We start from the raw sequence: 16,285 nt of genomic DNA, 5'->3' as shown, positions 1-16,285 counted from the left end.
TTTGGAGGGCAGTGCTATCTTTGTAGTGTAAATTAAACTTAATATTATTTTAATGATGCAAAAAAATGAATCTTAGTGTAGCAGTTAAGGTGAGTAATAGAAGAGGACATTATGTTGAAAATTTTGCTTAAAATATCACAAGAAGGACAGACTATGTAACATTAAAAACAAGTAAAAGTATATTTTTCCAAAATTTAAAATATTTGTCCTTATTTTTTGAAAAAAGAGAAAATCTTACAGAGTATATTCTTGAAGGCTTGTTTAACTTGCTGGTTTCTTAGAGTATAAATAAAAGGATTTAATAAAGGGGCAACTGAAGTGTAGATAACAGCTACACCTTTAGATATAGTTACTCTTTCTTTTGCTGATGGCTTCATGTAGATAAATATACAGCTGCCATAAGTAAGGGAGACGACAATCATATGTGAAGAACAAGTGGAAAAAGCCTTTTTTCTATTTTGAGCAGAGGGCATTTTTAGAATGGTCCTAATAATGTGTGTATAGGAAAGGATTACCAACAGTAATGTAACTACAAGTGTTATGACAGCTGAGACAAAAGAAATTAACTCTAGTAAATGTGTGTCTGTGCATGAAATCTGTAAAATAGGAGAAGTGTCACATATAAAATGATCAATTACTTTGGAGGCACAGAATTCAAGTTTCAATCCCATGACCAATGGTGGAAAGGTAATCAGAAATCCAGCTGTCCATGAACTTAGCACAAGTTGGTAGCATACTTTGTTGCTCATAATGATGGAGTAATGCAAAGGTTTGCAGATGGCTACATAACGGTCAAAAGACATAGCAGCCAGTAGGTAAAATTCTGTTACTCCTAACAAGAGAAAAAAGAATAACTGAGATGCACAACCATTATAGGAAATGATTTTGTTTTTCGTCACAATGGTTATAAGAAATCTGGGAATACATATTGTTGTCAAAGAAACTTCCAAGAAGGAGAAGTTTCTAAGAAAGAAGTACATAGGAGTTTTGAGGCGAGGATCCAGCAAGGTAAGGAGGATGATGGTTAAGTTTCCTAGGACACTCAGCATATAGTTTAGAAAGAGAAATATAAAGATCACAATTTGCAAATGTGGGTCATCAGTCAGTCCTAAAAGAATGAACTCTATCTCTCTTGACTGGTTATTCATTTCAGATTTCAGATCTATTAGATGAAGAGAAAAACTCCATAAATAAAAAATAACAGATAATTTTTAAAGTAATGAATGTATAAAAATACAATTGTAAATATGTCTAAGCACTGACCTAAATATCCAAAACAAACCAAAAATAATATATAGACCAACCTATATATTCTTTAATAGCTTTTTTATACCACAAATATTCTTGCAACACTGAGTTACTTCTCCCTATATAAAAAGATAATTTAAATTTCAGCTCATAATCCCAAAGAAGTTAACTTTTGTAAAATTTATAAAAACTATTAAAATGCATTTTTCTCTTTCTTAACAAATATCGCATAAATTATTGAAAGTTCTTATTACATATTGAATAGTGTAGCACTATTAAATTTATGTTATAATAAATTTTTGTTACATAGAATACATTTTAAACATGTTAAGTGGATGTTCTTATTACATATTGAATACTGTAGCACTATTAAATTTATGTTATAATAAATTTTTGTTATAGAGAATACATTTTAAACATATTAAGTGGATGCAATAATCATTTATATATGTATCTATAATTTAAGTATAATAGCATATATACCATTCATTTATTTCATATTGATACTTCTCCATTGTTTTTTATTTCATGTTTTTATTTCATTTGTTTTTCTGTAGCTTCAATATTTGATCTTCTTATAGTAAATCAGGTAGTGTCAAATATTTCATCTACATAAAAATAAAAAATATAAGCATTACAAAGTCAATGAATAATAATTGACTTGTACTTGTATAATTGCTTTCACATATAATCTAGATATTCATTTGCACATTATGAGACTTACCATACAGCATATATTGTTATTTTCTCCCATAAAAATAGTATGAATGTTCAAAAATAAATGAGCATTAACCTAGCTTTAGTACTATAAGATATAAAATCATTTTCACTGAGACTTTAATCCTGCTCTTTGTTTCTCTGATTAATCTAAATAACATACAATTTGTAAAAATATATATGATAATATGTTTTATATTCACTCATAGTATAATCATAGAATCTAACTATTATAATTATTTTAGTCACAATCCACTACCATGTCAGAGAAAAAATTTCTATTATATTATAAAATTATCTCCATAAAATTGTCATTCTTTTATGGAAAATATTTTTACTTATTCCAGAAGTTATAGAAACCTTAGTCTTCTAACAAATAATTATTTCTTGCAATTTTACACTAACAAAGTCACTGCTTTATCATTTTGTTCATAAAAGACACAAGGGATTAATTGATATAAAAGAGAAAAGAAAAAGAAATTTTCTCTGGAGGCTGGTTCCAGACATAACAATTAAGTCATTTTAAAAAAGAACAAAGGAGGATATTGCAACCACTATTAATAGCTTCAACTACAAAACTGAAGTGACTTTCTCCCCAAAGAGAACTATTGTTGCTGTTACAAAATTTTAATGACAATAAAAACTTCACATATCCCACTGTGCTGAGACATTATGACAAAATCTACTAGGAAAAAGTAATAAATACTAATCTCTGCTTTTACTACTAGACAACATCTCAGAATTCTATTAATTTGATTGAGACCACATCTCAAATTAGAAACAATAGAATGTATAAGTGCTTCCTTATAATTTAATATTTAGATAATATTAAAAAATTTAAATATCCATTGTTTCTGAAGCATTTGGTGTTTTATCTGTTCCTCATTATGTAATTACTAGCATATAATAATTAATCAAAATATTTAGCACATAAATCCAATGCAACCACCATTATAATAAGAACATGACAATTATTATTTAACTCTAATCTTTTTTTAACTCTAATCTTATTTCAAAAATGCTCCATAAATTCTCTTAAACAAACTAAATATTACCATTGTTAGGTACTACCTTCAATTAATTTTCATAAAATTTTGGCATTTGATTTTAAAAATATTCTAATCTTCCCTTAAATTTCAAGAAAATTATCAGAAATTATTTTGTACATTTTTACATTTTTTTAATTGAATCACTGATAGACAAAGTTATTAAGTAGTTCAAGACTGAGCTGGTTGCCTCTGAACACAAGAAGCTGCTTCCTGACCATCAGCTGTGGCTCTTGGAACCAATCCCACCAAGAAGCATCTGTGGAAGCTACATGATCAGAGGTTAACTGAAACAACCCAAGAGTATGGAGACTGATTGCTGCCAAATGCCATTGTAAAAGGCTGATGCCTGACTATTGGCTGTGGCTTTTGGGATCATCCACCCAGAAGCATCTGCAGAAGCAACATGATCAAAGGTGAGCTGACACAGACCAAGAAGAGTGGAGCCTAAAGAGCCCAGCCACTTTGCTTTGCCCATGATATATATACATAGTCAAGAATCCTAGCATAACATACAGAACTGAAAGAAAGCATAGACCAAGCTGAACATACCACAAATAAGAATCAAGAGGATATGAGAATAAAAATCAGAAAAACCCAAACTGAAATAACAGAACTGAGAAACATGTAGATGAAATGAAAAACTCACTGGAAAGTCTTTCCAACAGAGTAACAGCTGCGAAGGACCAAAGCAGTGAGATTGGAAGATGAGGTGCATAACAACTCCATACAGCAACAACAACAACAAAAACAAAAAATGAAAAGAGCCTTAAAAAATTTATCAAACAGTGCAAAAAATCTTCAAAAGAATGTGAACAGATGAAAATAGAAGTCTTTGATAAACTCAGCAGAAACTACATAAGAACCACTGGAGTCTCAGACCAAGAAAGAAAATCCCCAGGAAATATCAAAAGTCAAGATGTAATTGCAGAGAATCTCCAGAGTTAGAGTGCATGCAACCAAATCCTACGTGTCCAAAGAGTTAAAAGAGATCTGAATAAAAGAACCCCAAGACACATCCTAGTCACAATGATGAAACTCACAGCTAGACAGAGATTACTAAGAGAAGCAAGATCAAAAAGGAAAATTACATTAAAAGGAACATCCCAAAGATTTATCTGATCTGTCACAAAAAACCCTCAAGGTCAGAGGCAGTGGTGGGATATAGTGTCAAAACTCAATGAAATAAAGTCAAGTAAAAGATATCAAGAACATCCAGATAGAAAAGAAATAAGTTAAGATCTTATCATTTGCAGGTGAGATAACTACTATATGTAAAAATTCTAAAGACTCTACCAAAAAGCTTCTAGGAATTATAGAATCATAGAGCTATGTGGCAGGCAATAAAATTAACAAGCAAAAATTAATGGCCATCTTATACAAAAATAATGATAAAGAATAAATGAAAATTAAAAGCAATCCAATTCACATTAGAGTCACACAAACTCAAACACCTTGGAGTCAACTTGACTATTGAGGTGAAAGGCCAATACAATGGAAACTATCAAACAATATGGGTCCAGAGTGGTTGTGCAAGTGGTAAGTCATCTGCCTTGCTCACACTAGCCTAGGAAAGACCGCAGTTCAATCCACTGGCATCCCCTATGGTCCCCCAAGCAAGGAGCGATTTCTGAGCAAATAAACCGAGTGTGGCCCAAACACCAAAAAAAGAAAAAAGAAAGAAAAGAAAAGGAAAGAAAAAAAGAAAGAAAGAGAGAAAGAAAGAAAGAAAGAAAGAAAGAAGAAAGAAAGAAAGAAAGAAAGAAAGAAGAAAGAAAGAAAGAAAGAAGAAAGAAAGAAAGAGAAGAAAAGAAAGAAAGAAAGAAAGAAAGAAAGAAAGAAAGAAAGAAGAAAGAGAAGAAAGGAAGAAAGGAAGGAAGACGGAAGGAAGGAAGAAAGGAAGAAGAAAGAAAGAGAGAGAAAGAAGAAAGAAAGAAGAAAGAAAGAAAGAAAAAAGAAAGAAGAAAAAGAAGAAAGAAAGAAAGAAAGGAAAGAGAAGGAAGAAAGGAAGAAAGGAAGGAAGGACGGAAGGAAGAAGAAAGAAAGAAAGAAAGAAAGAAAGAAAGAAAGAAAGAAAAAGAAAGAAAGAAAGAAAGAAAGAAAGAAAGAAAGGAAGGAAGGAATGAAGGGAGGAAGGAAGAAGAAAGAAAGAAAAGAAAGAAAGAAAGAAAGAAAGAAAGAAAGAAAAGAAAGAAAGAAAGAAAGAAAGAAAGAAAGAAAGAAAAAAGAAAGAAAGAAAGAAAGGAAGGAAGGAGGAAGGAAGGAAGAAGGAAGGAAGAAGAAGAAGAAGGAAGGACGGAAGGAAGGAAGAAAGAAAGAAAGAAAGAGAGAGAGAGAAAGAAAGAAAGAAAGAAAGAAAGGAAGGAAGAAAGGAAGGAAGGAAGGAAGGAAGGAGGAAAGAAAGAAAGAAAGAAAGAAGAAAGAAAGAAAGAAAGAAAGAAAGAAAAGAAGAAGAAAGAAGGAAAGGAAGAAAGGAAAGAAGGAGGAAGGAGGAGGAAGGAAAGAAAAAAAAAGAAAGAAGAAGAAGAAAGAAAGAAAGAAAGAAAGAAGAAAAAGAAAGAAAGAAGAAAGAAAAAGAAAGAAAGAAAGAAAAGAAAGGAAGAGAAGGAAAAAGAAGGAAGGAAGGAAGGAAGGAAGAAAGAAAGAAAGAAGAAAGAAAGAAAGAAAGAAAGAGAAAGAAAGAAAGGAAAGAAAAAGAAGAAGAAAAAAAGAAGGAAAGGAAGAAGAAGGAAAGAAGAAAGAAAGAAAGAAGAAAAGAAAGAAAAAGAAAGAAAGAAAGAAAAGAAAGAAAGAAGAGAAGAAGAGAAAGGAGAAAAGAAGAAAGAAAGAAAGAAGAAGAAAGGAAGAAAGGAAAGAAAGAAAGAAGAAAGAAAGAAAGAAAGAAAAGAAAGAAAGAAAGAAAAAAAGAAAGAAAGAAAGAAAGAAAGAAAGAAAGAAAGAAAGAAAGAAGAAGGAAGGAAGAAGGAAGGAAGAAAGAAAGAAGAAGAAAAAAAAAGAAAAAGAAAGAAAAGAAAGAAAGAAAGAAAGAAAGAAAGAAAGAAAGAAAGAAGAAGAAAGAAAGAAAGAAAGAAAAAAGAAAGAAAGAAAGAAAAGAAAGAAAGAAAGAAAGAAAGGAAGGAAGGAAGGAAGGAAGGAAGGAAGGAAGAAAGAAAGAAAGAAAGAAAGAAAGAAAGAAAGAAAGAAAGAAAGAAAGAAAGAAAGAAAGAAAGAAAGAAAGAAAGAAAGAAAGAAAGAAAGAAGGAAGGAAAGAAGGAAAGAAAGAAAGAAAGAAAGAAAGAGAAAGAAGAAAGAAAGAAAGAAGAAAGAAAGGCAAAGAAAGGAAGGAAGGAAGAAAGGAAGGAAGAAAGGAAGAAAGGAAGAAAGAAGAAAGAAAGAAAAGAAAAGAAAAAGAAAAAGAAAAGAAATATAGAGGGCACAAGGAAATGGAGACACATACCCTGTTCATGAATTGGGAAAACGAAAATAATTAAAATGGCAATACTACCCAAAGCATTGTACAGATGTAATGCAATGCCTCTAAGGATACCCATGACATTCTTTAAAGAGGTAATATCAAACGCTTCTAAAATTCATTTGGAACAATAAACAACCAGAAATAGCTAGAGCAACCCTCAGTAAAAGCATCACTTTTACTCATGGGAAACATCATTTCCCCCAATGTAAAATTGTATTACAAAGCTATTATCATTAAAAGAGCATGACATTGGAATAAAGACAAATCTTCAGATCAATGGAATAGACTTCAGTATTCAGAGAATGTTCTCCAGACATGCAATCAATTAATCTTTGATAAAGGGGCAAGAAATGCAAAATGGAAGAAGAAAAGCCTCTTCAGCAAGTAATGTTGGGATAACTGGTCAGCCACATGCAGAAAAGTGAACTCAGACCTCCATCTAACATCATGCACAAAGGTCAAATACAAATGGATTATAGATCTTGATATCAGACCTGGAACCATAAGGTATATGGAAGAACACTTAGGTAAAATGCTCCATGACCTTGAGACCAAAAGCATCTTCAAGGAGGAATCAGCTCTGTCCAAACAAGTGGGATCAGAAATAAACAGATGGGACTATAGTAAGCTGAGAAGCTTCTGCACAAGCCACAGAGACTGGCACAAATCACAATCAGTTGCTGGAAGAGATGTGAGGAAAAAGGAATTGTCATTCACTGCTAGTGGAAATATGTCTAGTTCAGCATTTCTGGAAAACAATATGGATGTTCATCAATCAAATCTGAACATTGAGCTCCCATATAAACCAGCTATACCAACCCTAGATATATACCCTAGAAACACAAAATATCAATACAACAATACCTTTTGTACACCTATATTCATTGCAGCACTATTTACAATAGCCAGAATCTGGCAACAACCCAGATGCTTGACAACAGATGAATGGCTAAAGAAACTGTAATACAAGTATGCAATGGAATGCTATGCAGCCATTAGGGAAAATGAAGTCATGAAATTTTCTTATACATAGAAGAACATGGAAACTATTATGCTGCGTGAAATAAGACAGAAGGAGAGAGAAAGACATGGAATTGTCTCACTCATCTATGGGATTTATAAAAAATAAAAGACATTGTAATAATACCCAAAAGTTTACCACAAAGAGTGGTGAGTGAAGTTAGAGAAATAATTACACTAACAATTATCATGACAATGATAGTGAAAGAGATCGAATGCCTTTTTCGAATACAGGCAGGAGGTGAGGGAAGAGGGAGAGGGGGGCATTCATGGTGGGAATGCTGCACTAGTGAAGGGGGTGTCATCTTTTTTTAATAATTGAAACGCAACTACAAACATGTTTGTAATCATGGTGCTTAAACAAAGGTATTATATATAAAGGATTCTGGCTATTTGAACAGTACTCCAATAAACATAGTATTAGTCAACTCTACTGCATTGTGTTTTATGTGCCCTTACGTATATTCTAAACAAAGTATCAAATTGCTGAGTCATATGGGGTTCAATTTTTAATTTTATGAGGAAAACCCATATTGCTTTTAAGTAAGGCTGAAGTAGACTACATTCCCAGTGGAAAAGAAACAGTCCTTTTCTCCCCAAATCTATGTCACCAATTGTTCTTATTCTCAATGTGTGCCTTGTCTCTATGGCATGAGATGATACCTTATTGTTGTTTTCATTTGCATCTCGCTGACGATTAATGATGTGGAACATTTTTATATGCTCTTTGGCCATCTGTATTCTTTCTGTGAAGAAGTTTCTGTTAATCTCTTCTTCCCTTTTTATGGGCATAGATGTAATTTTTTGTTAAGTTGTACCAGTTCCTTATATATCTTAGATATTTACCTCTTATTAGATGGCTCTTGGGAGAATAATCTCTCCCACTCTGTGGACAGTCTTTGTATACTGGTCACCATTTCCTGGTCCAGAAGTTTCTTTAATATATTATCATTTGCTTCTCATTTATGCATGTATTTGAGCAGTTTTCCAAACACCATTTGTTGAAGAAGTATTGGGAAATCTTGCTCTATTTAATATTTCTTGCTTCTTTATTTAAAAAATTGAACATAAAACTGAGGGTCTGTCTCAAAATATTCAAATATATTTCATTAATGTGAGGGTCTTTATTCTAATAACAAGCTATTTTAATTATGACCACTTATAGTACCATTTGAAATTGGGAAAAGTAGAGGCACCTTCTCTTTTATCTAAGAATTGCCTTAATTATTCATGGAGGTTTATTGTAAAATATGAATTTTGGGAGTGTTTGACCTGTTCCTTTCAAAAGTGTCACATATATTCTTGTAGGTACTGCATTTGAAATATATTGCCATTTTAGTGCTATTTATACTCTGACTCCATAAAAAGAGGATGAATTTTTGTTTCTTTATACTCTCTTTCATGTATTGAAACATATTATGGAGTTAATTTTGTATAGCTCTAAATTACCTATTTAGTTCAGATATTCCAAAGTACTTGATATTCTGAGGCTAAATTGTGAGGGTCATTTTAATGCTTATTTTGCTATTTACATATAAAAATGTCATGAAAGCTTGCATATTATTTTTTACCCTGGCACTTTGCTATTAAAAATCTATTGTTTTTAGAATTTTTTTGTAGTTTTTTTTTATTATTTTCTAAATATAGTATCATGTCATCTGCAAAGGGTAAAAGCTTGCCTTCTTCCTTTCTTCTCTGGATTTTCTTGATATCTATCTTTCCTTTCGTTATGGCAATGACTTCCAGTAATACATTGAATAAAAATGGCAAGAGATAGGGGCCAGAGCAGTGGCGAGGTGGTAGGGTGTTTGCCTTGCATGCGCTAACCTAGGACCACGGTTGGATCCCCCAGTGTCCCATATGGTCCCCCAAGCCAGGGGCAATTTCTCAGCACATAGCCAGGAGTAAACCCTGGGCATCACTGAGTGTGGCCCACCAAAAAAAAAAAAAATGGTATGAATGGACAAATTTGTCTTGTGCCAGATTTTAGAGGAAAAGCTTTTATTATTCCCAATTGAGAATAATATTTGCTGTAGACTTATAGTAAATAGCTTTGACTATACTGAGGAAAGTTTAATTTAATTATCATTTGGTTGAGTTTTTTTTACCATGAATGGGTGCGAGATCTTGTTAAATGCTTTCTATGAATTTGATATGAGTTTATAATTTTTATTTTAATTAATATACTGAATTAAGTTGATTTACTTGCTTATGATAAATTATTCATTTTGCTCAGGATTAAACCATAACTTATCATGAGGTGTTTTCTTTTTGATAAATTATTGTATTCTATTTGCTAGTGCCTTGTTGCATATCTTTCTATCTGTGCATGTAAAGGATATCAACCTATAATTTTCTTTTTTGTAATGTCTTTCTCTGATTTTCTTAAAAGAGTAATGTTACTTCATAGTTGTTTTAAAGTATTTCTGTTTCTTCAATGTCCTGAAAAATATTGAAAAAATGGCAGTTTTATAGACTTGGAAGTTTGAGAGATTTCAATAACAAATTAATCTAGGAATGGACTTTAATTTTGGGGACAAATATTGTTTACCATTTCTATTTTATACATATTGATAGATCAATTCAGGTGTTCCAAATTACCTGGATTCAACTTTGAAGATGAAAGCAATCCACAAATTTATCCATTTTTAGTAGGTTTTCTCATTACATGGCACGAAGATTCAGAAAGATATCTCTTATTATCCATTAAATTTTTAAATATGTGTTGTGATGTTCCTGCTTTTATTTCTCATTTGATTTATTTTGGTTAGAAAACTCTAATAATAATAAATAAAAATATTTTATTGATCTTGTTTATTTTTTCAAAGAAACAAATCTTGCTTTTATTGATCTTTTGGGTCGTTTGGGAGTTTTCTAGATCATTACGTTTGCACTAAGTTTTGTTGTTTCCTTATGCCTGCTTTCACTCATTTTGTTAATAATTTTCCAACTTCTTCATCTCTCTATTGCACAAATTTTATGGTATGTCCTTTCATTTTCTGCTACATATTGTATGATTATGTTAGTTTTAAAATTGGGCAGAAATAGGGAAGCTTTTGCCAGCATGGGAAATGGCAAGGCTCCATGCTGAAGGCCTTTCTACCAAGCTTAGGGGAGCTGTGGGGCTCAGGCTGCCCCCCACTGCCTTCCCTTTCCTTCCTCCTGGACTCCAGGGCTATGCCTGGGCGCCTACCCAAAAGACCTGTGAGGTGGGTGCCTGGGAGGATTTTAAAGGGGTCCTCAGGCTTTCCCCAACCCCACCCTGGCTTGAGGGAGTTGCCAGCAACTTTTTTTCCCACCAGTGTCTATTCTCAAGCTGTGTGAAAGTAGTGCCCCCACACATAACAAATGATAGTTTTACAGTTTTTCTTTCATTTTTCTATTTTTTAAGTCATGTTGCTTTGGTCTTCCTAAAACATATGTATTATGATCAGTTATGTCAACTATGTGATGCATTTTCTTTAAATAAATTTTTAAAAAATCCCCCCCAAATTTGGCAGAAATGCTCCAAATAATATATTCAAATTTTGTTTACCTTTATATTGCTCTTTTCTTTAGGACTGTTGACTAGGAAGCTCTTCTTTTATGTTTTATATTATTTTATAAAATTTGTGAAATGTATAGTATTTAAAGTTCTTACTCTAAACATATCCATACATTTGTACATAATTATAAATTTTCAACATGAATATATGAATTTTCTAGGATGAACTTAAGGTTTCCTATTTTATTCATAATTTGGGTTTCCTTACTTGCTCAATTCATACATTATTTTCTTTTAACATGACTTTACGAATTTGAGGGGTGAACTTTTGACAGGTATGCTTCTGTGAACCACACATTGAAATATTCAGGGCTTGTTCCTTGCTCTCCACTCAGAGATTACTCCTGGCAACGCTAATGGATTGTGTGTATTAAGGCATCTAACATGGATAAATCATATAAAAAGGCAGTGCTTAATCACTGTATTTATCACTCCTGCCTGTAGCTTCACAAATTTTTGAGGACTCCTGCAACTTCTCTTTATAAAATGTAGCACAATGTATTCTTTATACGTACAAATTTTGTATAGTAAATAAACTATATGAGAGGAGTGCATAAATTCTGCCATTTCATGAGGATTATTTTAGTAATTTCCTTTTTGATGCAGAAACTTACAACTTAATGTAGTCCCAATTTGTTTATTTTTACTTCCATTTGTTTGACCAATGGTGTTTCCTCAGTGAAGATTCCTTTAACTTCAACAACATGGAGTGCTCAGCCTACATTTTTCTTTATGGACCTTATATTTTCTGGTCTGATACCAAAGTCTATAATGCATTTTTATTTGACTTTTGTGCATGACTTTAAAAAGAAGTCTGAGTTCACTTTTTTGCATGTACTTGACCAGTTTATCCAACACTATTATCAATAGAATAGACTTTAATATCCTGAAACTGACCCTCAGGTATATGAACAATTAATATTTTATAAAGGAGCAAGAAATATGAAAGGGAGCAAGGAAAACCTCTTCAACAACCCAAGTATTGCATTAGCTATTTCTGACTGTATATTATTCCAAATTAATTTTAATATTTGATTCTCTTTGAAAATATGATATATTTCTAGGGATTGCATTAAACCTGTACAATGTTTTGAGAATTATTGCTATTTTAATGATGATATTTCTCCAAACCCAAGATATACAAATTATTTTTAGAGATTTGCAAGAAAAAATACCTACTTCATCCAAAAAGGAGAAGATTAAATAAATAGATATTTCCTCAAAGAGGAAATAAAAAATATCTAAAAGACAGATGAAAAATACTGCACATCATTAATTATCAGGTAGATGCAAACAAAACAAAAATTAAATACCATAGTATAACAGAAAGGCTGGGTAACCATCACAATGAAAATAATCAGTGCTGACATGGATTGGGGAGGAAAGATCTCATTTACTGTTGTTGGGAATGTTGACTGTTCCAGACTTTTGGAAAACATTATAAATATTCCTCAAAAAATATAAATTGAGTTTGTATCATACCCCACAATGCCACTTTTAGGAATATATCCTAGAATTCAAAAACACAATATAGAAATCCTTCTGCATTACTATGCTTATCACAGGTCTATTCTCAATAGGCTTATTTTGGAAGCATACCAGGTGCCTATGACCAGATCAGTGTATAAACATCAACTGTATTATGAACAACCTTATATGCATGCTTTTTAAATAAATTAATTTAAATAAAAATTATAAAACTATTTTAAAATCTAATATAAGGGAGCTAAAGGTAATGCATTTATTTATTATTAGCAGGGATCAATATTGTCAAACCCTCAGAATTTTACAATATGATAAACACTCATACATAATATGTGTAAATATAAACATACACAAATTAATATATGAAAGGACATGAACAAATAATATTTACACATATATATGTATACACATATTTAATGATATTTTACTCATATTTCTTTATATGTCTACATTAGGGAATAAGCAAAAATATAAATCTAGTATCACAACATTTATTTTTTTATATTAGAAGAATGTGCAATTGGAAAATTGTGGCATAAGATAATATTTATTCTGAATATTATTATATTTTTAGTTTGTTTTTTGTTTTATTTTTGGACCACAACTGGTGATGCTCAGGAGTTACTCCTGGCTAAGCACTCAGAAATCACTTTGGCTTGGGGGACCGTATGGAATGCAGGGGCATCGAACAGATCCGTTCTAGGAGAGCACGGCAAGGGTAAGGCAGATGCTTATTCCTTACTCCGGCCCCATGTTTTTAGTTTTTAATATGCCTAAGAATTTTAGTAATCCAGGAAAATATTAATAAGAACATATGCTTAGATGATTTGGAGCAAAACTATATAATAGTTGTGAGTTTTACTATTAGAGTTTCTCATCCCTAACCCAGAGTAATTAACTAAGTTTTCCCTGATGAAACTGATCTCTCTCTTCTTTGTAATGAAATTCATTTAAAACTGAGTTTTACACACAGTTATCTTTTCTGACCCAAAAGTTTACTCAAGAAAAAGAAATCCCAAGTGTAAAACCTATGTGTCTGAATGTCTTATCCTTAGGATTATTCCTGATATTTTTTTCTTCCTGCATATTACACTTCAATTACTATCTGATACATGGTCTTTATATTTCTTCTTTGTTTCAGTTGTTTTTATTTCAAGAGTACTGTGACTTCTCTAAAATTTCCTCTCTGTGTGAATTTAGCTTTTTCTTAAAGAAAAATCTTGAATTTCAGCTGTTTCCTTTAGATATTTCTAAAGATTCAGAAATGGATCTTTTGAAAGTTTATGTAAATAATTTTCCTTATGGTTTCAAATATCTATTTCATATGACATTAACTGTGTATTTTAAATGTATTTTAGATACTAATTACTCTTGATATTTTTACCATATTTATTTTTTCTGAATCATAGCTGGCAGTGCTTGCTTAGGGCTTATTCTTGGCTTTGTGCTCAAGAATCACTTATGGTGGAACTCAGAGGACCATATAGGATACAATTATTTAGTTTGGTAAAGCAAGTGCTCTACCTGCTGTACTAGTTTGTGTATTTTATTTTCACTTAGTTTTACATGTGTCTGTGCTCAGGGATCAATGTTAATAGTATCAGGGAACTACATGGGGTGTCTTCAAGATCAAACCTAGGTTTGATCAATGTATGAAAAAAAGCTGCAGAGCATGGCAAGTCCTTACATTTAGTAATATTTCTTCAGCCCTGAAGGGCTATTTTATTTTTTAACCAAATAATTGTAAGACATTTAACTTTCACTTTTAAAGACAAGAAAAGCTGTTTTAATTATTCATTTTCTGAAGACTGAATTTTTATTAATATGTTGTATGACATTTGTGTGATGGGTTAGCTTGCTATTTTCTGTAGACGCAAATTGTGAGAAAAAAAAAGATTGTCTAAAAGAATGATATTTATCCTTTTATGATTCCTGAGACCTAAAAGAGTTTTCACTGTTTCATAATCTAATGGTAGTGATTTCTAGTCTTTCCAAAACACTATGGACAATTTCAAGTCCTCTTCTTTCTTTGGGAATCTGCTCTTCTCTATGATTTGTATGCATATTATTTAATCCCTGTTTTTAAAGGAATAGTTCTTTCTCCTCTGCCACCTGTGACATATTAATCTTTCTCTCTTTTATTAAGGTCATATGTCATTATATTTAAGACACAACTGGATAATACCAATGATTACTTAATAATAGGTTCTCATATCTGATCACTGATAACTACATTTCCTCACATAAGTACAGAATATAAAAGGGAAAGAAAGACAGAAAGAATGAATAAATGAAAAAAAAGAAAGAGAAGCAAACAAACAAAGGAGAAAAAAGGGGTCCGGAGAGATAGCATAGTGGTAGGAAGTTGCTTTGCACACAGCAGACCCAGGACAGATGGTGGTTCAATTCTCGGCATACTATATATCCCCCCGAGCCTACCAGAAGTGATTTTTGAGCACAGAGCCAGAAGTAACCTCTGAGCACTGCCAGGTGTGACTCCCCGGCCCCCCAAAAGGGTAAGTAGTCCTTACTGCTTACCCCATTTTTTCCTCACCAGAGAACAGACTAAGGAAAGGCAGGAGAAAAGGAAGAATTTAGGTTAGTCTTCTTCACCTGGCACCTGAAGTAAAATTAGGGAAGACCTGACCAAGGTAAGATAATTCTGAGCAGGCAATTAACCTTCCAATTTTAAGGTGACCAGTTGGGTCAACACACCTATACAACTTGGTCTGTTAATCATGGGCTTGATCAATGTCATTGTGAATCTCAGAGATATTGGGATGGAACTTAGTTTTTTTAGATCTAGAAAAAGATGCAAAAATGGATATTGACTTAAAAAATAAATTCTCTGTCTTTATCACAGTAAGATTACTATTGGTTTTATTCTAAGGTCTGTAGCAGCTACAACATTGTGGCAGGCAGCTATACATCCTTTATCAAACATTTTATACATACTTTACCTGCTGTTAGCAAGAACTTGGAGCATACAAATCTATCTGAGTAAGAGTCCTACAACTTCATTTTACTTGTCATTAGACACATGAAGATAATTCTATTATGTATGGTAAGTTTTGATATTTTCTAATGATTAACATATTAAATACTTATTCCAATGCCTTTCTTCTGATCTCACCTGATAATTACAACTCTCTGATGGCCTACTCTTGTTTTTGTTTAAGATCTCACAATATATTTATCTCATATATATATTATCTCATATATATATATTTCACTTAGCATATATATGAGATAATATATAGTGAGATATAGATACATATATATTTCACTTAGCATAGTACTTCAAGATAAAACCACATTGTTGCAAATAATAAAATTTCTCATTGTTTTTTTTTCTGAATGTTTCATTTGTACCTTCATAAAACAAAGTTCAGAGCTTCTGCTTTGGGGAATTTAAAATAAGTGGGTTTTTTGTTATTGTTTGGATATTTTTCTAAATTAGAATTCCTGATCTTTTAAAAAAAATTTTGGGCAGGAGAGATAGCATGGAGGTAAGGCATTTTTGCCTTGCATGCAGAAGGACTGTGGTTTGAATCCCGGCATCCCATATGATCCCCTGAGCCTGCTAGGAGCGATTTCTGAGCACACAGTCAGGTGTAAGTTCTGAGCGCTGCTGGTGTGACCCCAAAACAAAAACAAAACAAACAAAAATTTTGAGGAGAGTATATACTATGACATTTCCATAAGGGGTTAAATTGGCCTAAAATCTTAATGAAAATATATAGTAATTTTCTTATTTTGATAAACACCAGC

General features: G+C 32.1%; 1 protein-coding gene across 1 annotated transcript; it reads right to left on the bottom strand.

Moving 5' to 3' along the window:
• Positions 1 to 209: 209 nt before the first annotated feature.
• LOC126022578 (olfactory receptor 6C6-like) lies at positions 210 to 1,148 on the bottom strand. The gene has a single exon (XM_049783546.1). It carries the CDS (start codon positions 1,146 to 1,148, stop codon positions 210 to 212), a length of 939 nt encoding a protein of 312 aa, XP_049639503.1.
• Positions 1,149 to 16,285: the final 15,137 nt, after the last annotated feature.

Source organism: Suncus etruscus, chromosome 11, assembly GCF_024139225.1.
Source record: "Suncus etruscus isolate mSunEtr1 chromosome 11, mSunEtr1.pri.cur, whole genome shotgun sequence".
Taxonomy (NCBI): domain Eukaryota; kingdom Metazoa; phylum Chordata; class Mammalia; order Eulipotyphla; family Soricidae; genus Suncus; species Suncus etruscus.
This window is presented reverse-complemented; position numbering and strand designations above follow the sequence as displayed.

Bases quoted from the DNA above. Each gene is read 5' to 3' on its own strand.
- LOC126022578 (XM_049783546.1), bottom strand. From the start codon at position 1,148: ATGAATAACCAGTCAAGAGAGATAGAGTTCATTCTTTTAGGACTGACT.